Genomic DNA, 6,078 nt, shown 5'->3' on the forward strand with positions numbered 1-6,078 from the left:
TATATATATATATATATATATATATATGTCTTTATTTCAGCTGTACGCCAAGAAAGGACTAGGTTTACAATTCCATTTAACTCACACATCCATCCACGCATCAAACAACATTCTTCTTTACAAAACAAGCCGCAATACATTATGATTTACATTATTTACAATCGTTATCTTTTTTGTAGCATTCCTCTCTCCTTTTCCATAATCTATTTAGCACCTTTCCTTTTTCCATTCTAAATTTGTCATCGCATATATTCTCTAATCGTTCTCTGTTATTCCTACCTAAATTCTCAAACCACATACTTGTGATCTTGCACTCGCTTATATAATGCTCTAAATTGTCCCTACCTGACTTACAGAATCTACACTTCGTATCTTCTTCGTCAAGCCAGTATTTATTTGCGTCCTCAAAATTACCGCACCTTAATTTTACCATCGCTCTAATCTCGTTTCCTGTTTTCACTTTATCCAAGTTCGCTTTTAATAAATAACTCGGCGTTTTGTTTGTCACCTTTATATCTTTGTACCTTGTATTATACCTTGCCTCTACTATTTTACTGTTTATTATTTGCCCTTGAATATCCTGTTCCCTTATTCTTACTAAGCCTTCAGTATTTTTACCTTCATTATTTAATTCTTTTATTGCTTCAGAGCTCCAGCCATTGCTTATATATATATATGTGTAAAGAAACCTTGTATCATTTGCTTTTCTTCTATTATATATATATATAAGTTCTAGTTATGCAACGTTCCTTATATGTGCAACCAGACCATTTCTCGATTCTTATAGTGTCTAACATTGCGACCAGTTTGACGACTAGTACATATCTTAGTTAAAGCATTCATTCTTATTTCTAAATACTCTTTGATAATTAACTTTGATAATAAAAATACATAGCCAGAGAGTTCTTTAGTCGTATCATCAAATATATGAGTATTTAAATCAGGAAAAAGATTACTTTTAGAATCTGATAACAATTCTCTCAATATCTTTGAGCATAACATAGCACCAAATTGAGGCTCAGTTGGAACTTTACCTTTATTGCAGTTTATTGCCCTTCTGAACAACTTCTCTGTCGCTAAAGCTAGTGTATTTACGCCTAACGATGGAGGTATCAAATTACCCCTGCTTTTAGTCACAATTAATCTCAAAGCATTTTTATGCGATAAATACTCTGTAGCATCATCTGAATAATTAGTTTCAATATTGTTCTTAAGATTCTTAGGTTCAATATCACAACACATAAGAGCTCCACGACATGTTTCACATTTAATTCTCGTCCAAACTTTACGAACTACATAGCCATATATGTAAGCAATAGCATTCTGTGAAAAACCACTCAGTAGTTCTGGTAACTCGCAATTAGTTTTACTCGCGCTAGAACTATTTCTTACAATCGTTGGCTTATCAGTCAAATCATATTTGTTACATACGCGTATATTGGCCATAGTATCATAAACCTCTGGATCATATCTATCTAAAAAGGCTTTTTTCCCTAAACCTGAACTAACCGTCAAAATTTTGGTATTATCTTGCATTGTCACATTGCCATTTGTGGCTTTTATTTTATTATGAATCAGCAGTCTTTTATATGAGGCTCTGAATTGCATAGCAGTGGGGTTGGGACACCAACCACTGCGAGCCCGAAAAGCACAAAAAAATAATTCTAAATGATCCTGACTCAATTTGTACGTCAATAAATATTTCATTTAAGAATTTGGTGCTTAACGTACTCCTCATATATACTTATCACAGCCAAACAGAGCAGAATACATTCCTAAGAATCCTACTTTACGGGTTGATGAAAACATCAATTTATTTTCTGCGTTTCGCAGCGTTGAAATGTACGTCAAAAGTTCTTCGATTCGCGATCTCCATATATGTTCGTTCGTAATTCTTAACGGGGCCGTGTATCCTTGACCATAAGGGCTACGAGAATTCAAGAAATCGAATAAAATGTCAATTGAACGGATAAATTTGATCGTTGCTTCACAACCTTTGAATTCTGGTAACTGCAGTTCTTTTAAACAAAACTCCAACGCGTCGGCAACACTCTGACTCAGAGTCTGAGCCGCTAAATTCACTTTCATTTTCATTTTAAAATAGTCAATATGTCTTAAAGGTAATTTGTTCCCTGCACGTAACCCTTCTATCTCTTGTAGTTTAGCTAATGTTACAATGTATCTCCATTCAATTTTATTTCCCTCATTATCTAGTAGAATTTGTCCTTTACCAAATGCATTACGGATCAATTTGAGCATGTGACAAGCATCAAAGATAACGTATATAGGTTTAGAAGTTATTGGATGGAAAAAGTAGGGCTGTACTTTATTTTTAGAAAAAATTGCCCCCAATCTTCGAACAGTTGCAAAATGTTCATTAGGCCCATCTAAAGTCAAAAACACAACCTCAACACCGGTCTCATGCAATTGAGTTAATGCATTTTCAATTAATACCGTGGATGTTTTTGATTCAATTCCATTGATGAGAAAATAACCAATGGGCAATTTCCAATTACTATCCAGACCAACTACCATAAAAAACTAAGGCATTTTTGGCTTCTTTTGAATTGTCATTTAGCACAGATTCTGGTCCATAATCAACGTGATCATAAACCTTTCCATCTCTACCATGTTGTGTCCCTACTTTAATTCCAATCTCATCTATCATCAATGAACAGAGTACCTGCTAATTTTTGTTTTGGCTTCCTCAACTTTTCGTGATAAAGCTTCAAAACTTTCAGCAGTGAATCCTGCTTCACCATCAATGGAATTGTACCATGAACGTAATGTACTTGGTGCAGGCAGAGCTGAATTCATTTTATCACGCACATAATTATAGGCTTTAGGTGAATAGTAAAAAAGAGTTAACGCGAAACTACGAAGGGCCGATGGGTATTGCATTCTTAAAATGGAGTTTGACTCACCATTATCAATGACACGTTGCAAAAATTCTTTGACACCGGATCGACTATAGATTGTAAAGAACGTAAACAAGCTTCGGAAATTTGAACTTTCATAGAACTACGAAGCTCATCAATCATCTCTCGGAAAGATGATGCTTTTCTGTGCAGCCGATTGAGTTTCCTTTTCTGCAACTTGATGATCTTTTCCTTTTCCTTCAACCTTTGTTCACAATTAAATAGTCTACGACGTAGCGTTGTGGGAGAACTTTCATAATGATGATCATGGTCTATAATCCGCCGCGATTTGCAAACTGGAGATGCTGTTGTACAGTCAAATTGCATGGACGTTAGTCCTCTTTCTGCATTATCTGCAAAATTGTCAATAATATGTTGTGAATTTTCTCATTTCATGTATTTTTTCCTCATACATATGTTTATCATTCATCCTTGAATAATCCTTACCAGAATTATGAAGTGTCTTCATAGTTATGTCGCTAACATTATGAGAGCTTTTTCTTCTTGCTTCATCAACAGGAATTGAATTGATTGTTAACACATTGTGCGATTCATGATGTGGTACTGAGTTTGTTGTTATGTTGCTTTCAGTTGCAGGTGGAATATTTTCCTTACACGCAAGAAATTTTATGAAAAAAAAATTAGGAATTACCTTTTTATTATTACTATCATAATTTCTCTCTTAATATTATAATGAAAATTAGATAAAAATCATATTAAAATTATTAATGGTTAATTTACCTGGAGTTTCATACAGTGAACTACAGTCACTGGAAGTGAATATTGTTGGAATACTATTTTCTTTCATTGCCACATCGTGCAGTTCATGATGTGGTACTGAGTTTGTTATAATGTTGCTTTCAGTTGGAGGTGGAACATTTTCCTTAAATGCAAAAAATTCTACAAGAATTAGGAATTACATTTCTTTCTTAATATTATGATAAAAAAATGAGATAGAAATTATAACAAAATTATTAATGTTTAATTTACCTGAAGTTTCATCCAATAAAGTACAGTCAATGGAAGTGAATATTGTTGGAATACTATTTTTTTTAATTTCCAGTATTTTTCTTTTACTTTTCTTAAACAAGATGCTTCAAAGTGACTTGAACATAAACAACTAGTTTCAGTAGGCCTCCAGTTTAGCATATTCATATTCCCCAACCATTTATTGAGGAGTTCTGGTTTTTCCAAGAAAGACCTAAATAGAATAAATATCGCATAAATATAAATGAAATGTAAAACTGTAGAACTAATGTCAAATAATACAACATTTGGAGAATATACCTGAAGAATGAATAAGGAGATTGATGCGAACGCTTGCGCTTGCATATTACACAGGATCCCGGGGAATCTCCGAAACGAATTGGAACACTATTACGCTTCAAGCGTACTCTAAATTCAGATCTATCAAAACAGTCCTCAGTAAAGTGATCTGAACACAATAAGCTTTCTTTACTAGGTTTCCAATGCTTTAAGGGTACATTGTTAACCCATTGTTCTAGTAGAAATATATCTGCTAAAGGAAATCTGTAAAAGATGGATTATATACAGAATAGAACAAAATGTTAAATATTTTAATAACTAGTTTTCTTTAGCAATCTAATCTATGAAATGTGAAAATAATTAATTGACAAACCCGAAAACATAACCTGTAGTTGTCACATTTCATAAATGTTGTGTATAGATTATTCGATTTATACTTATTTATGATATGTTCGCCCACATCCTTTTTTTTTGGATGTTTTGGCAAAAGCAACATCTCACCATTTCTCAAAATTACTCAATAAGTTTTTTATGCACCTACGCACCTATGCGCACCCGTACGCACCCACTGGCATCCATCCGACGCAGTCACAGTCCACCACGCATGCGCGTACTTTGGACGTGTAAAATGGCGGACCCTCAATTGGGTACATCGCCAAGAGCATATCGGCAATCCATTTATATATATCAGTGGTGTAGACGGTACGACTCCATCTGCACTACGTGCATCTGGATACGCTGAGTCGTTGTCAGGACTCAGCACCTACACTCTGGAGGTGCAACACTAAAAGTGCAACGACGTGAACTGGCTATCGCTCGCTCTGCCGTGTGGGAACCAATCACGTCGCTGCAACGACGAAATACGCTTAATCGCGCAGGGAGCCACTCGATTTGCACCGAGTGACGACAGGACAGTCACTTTGACGACTCCCGTGTCTTTAGGTAAGTATACGGGTAATTTTACCCCTTTCTAATCTATTTTTCTTTTTCAGGTACCCAGGATCATCGTGGAATCGTCTCGTCTCATCACCGGAACCGGCGTAAATAAGGTAAGTATAAAAGATAAGTATGATGTACTTAAACCTATCGCACGCATGATAATATAATAATTAATAATTAAATCGACAGGGAATAATGTAAATAATTATAAATAAATGGATTGAACACTCTCGCACTAAATCTTGCAACCGACGCCAAAAGGCCAGTCGGTCCCATTGACACAACTCGACCTCCTATTGAAAGGGAAAGCCATAGCCCAGATGTCAGCGAGGCGAGAATCAACATCCGTGACCAAGGAGGGTGTGAAGACCAAGGCGGAAATTAAATCCACCGATCCCCGCATACATACTTCCACTCCCCTTCCCAATAACGATAATTCAGATAAGGAGAATACCAGTTTCGATGCAGACATCACCATTCCGTTGTCCGATAGTGACGAAGGAGTTCCTGTCGAGCACCTGATCCAGTCGAGCCAGCAGATCCAGTCTGAATGACGCGGTGACAGGTGACAGCTGATTCGCAGAACGAGTGAAGGTTGGTCGAATGTCTGAAACATGGAAATAAGGACATTGTTAACGAACGCAGCGTATCTTAGATAAGCATGACGAACGACAGAGAAATTGCGAACGAATTTTTGATTATATACATGATACTCGCGTTAACGTTAATAATAATGAATACGATTCTTTTGACATATTTGATTTTATCACATAGAAATAAAGGTTGTAGAGACCTTAATATTAGTATTAAGCCTGCAACTCACCCCGAAATTTGTTACCGAACCGGCAACGACGAGATAACCAACTCTAACTATGAAATATCGAAAGTACATCGTGTGACAAGTAAATAAACGAAAGTTCGCTAAAGTTCGCGCGACGGAACAATACAAAATGGC

At 35.8% G+C, this 6,078-nt stretch overlaps 1 protein-coding gene across 1 annotated transcript; it reads right to left on the minus strand.

The window, feature by feature from the left end:
• Window positions 1–2,736: 2,736 nt before the first annotated feature.
• LOC139824618 (uncharacterized) lies at window positions 2,737–4,849 on the minus strand. Its single transcript, XM_071797156.1, has 4 exons — window positions 4,754–4,849; window positions 3,660–3,801; window positions 3,366–3,599; window positions 2,737–3,271 (listed from the first exon to the last, which is right to left on the minus strand). Exons 1-4 carry the CDS (start codon window positions 4,847–4,849, stop codon window positions 2,904–2,906), a joined length of 840 nt encoding a protein of 279 aa, XP_071653257.1. The 3' UTR covers window positions 2,737–2,903.
• Window positions 4,850–6,078: the final 1,229 nt, after the last annotated feature.

This window comes from Temnothorax longispinosus, unplaced genomic scaffold, assembly GCF_030848805.1.
Source record: "Temnothorax longispinosus isolate EJ_2023e unplaced genomic scaffold, Tlon_JGU_v1 HiC_scaffold_47, whole genome shotgun sequence".
Classification (NCBI taxonomy): Eukaryota; Metazoa; Arthropoda; class Insecta; order Hymenoptera; family Formicidae; genus Temnothorax; species Temnothorax longispinosus.

What these genes read in the sequence shown, in the direction of transcription:
- LOC139824618 (XM_071797156.1), bottom strand. Translation starts at nt 4,849, where the DNA reads ATGCTCTTGGCGATGTACCCAATTGAGGGTCCGCCATTTTACACGTCC. An exon ending in ACTGCGTCGGATGGATGCCA is followed by an intron (nt 3,802 to 4,753) that starts GTGGGTGCGTAC and finishes TTTGCATTTAAG; the next exon opens with GAAAATGTTCCACCTCCAAC. An exon ending in GAAGACACTTCATAATTCTG is followed by an intron (nt 3,272 to 3,365) that starts GTAAGGATTATT and finishes ACAATTTTGCAG; the next exon opens with ATAATGCAGAAAGAGGACTA.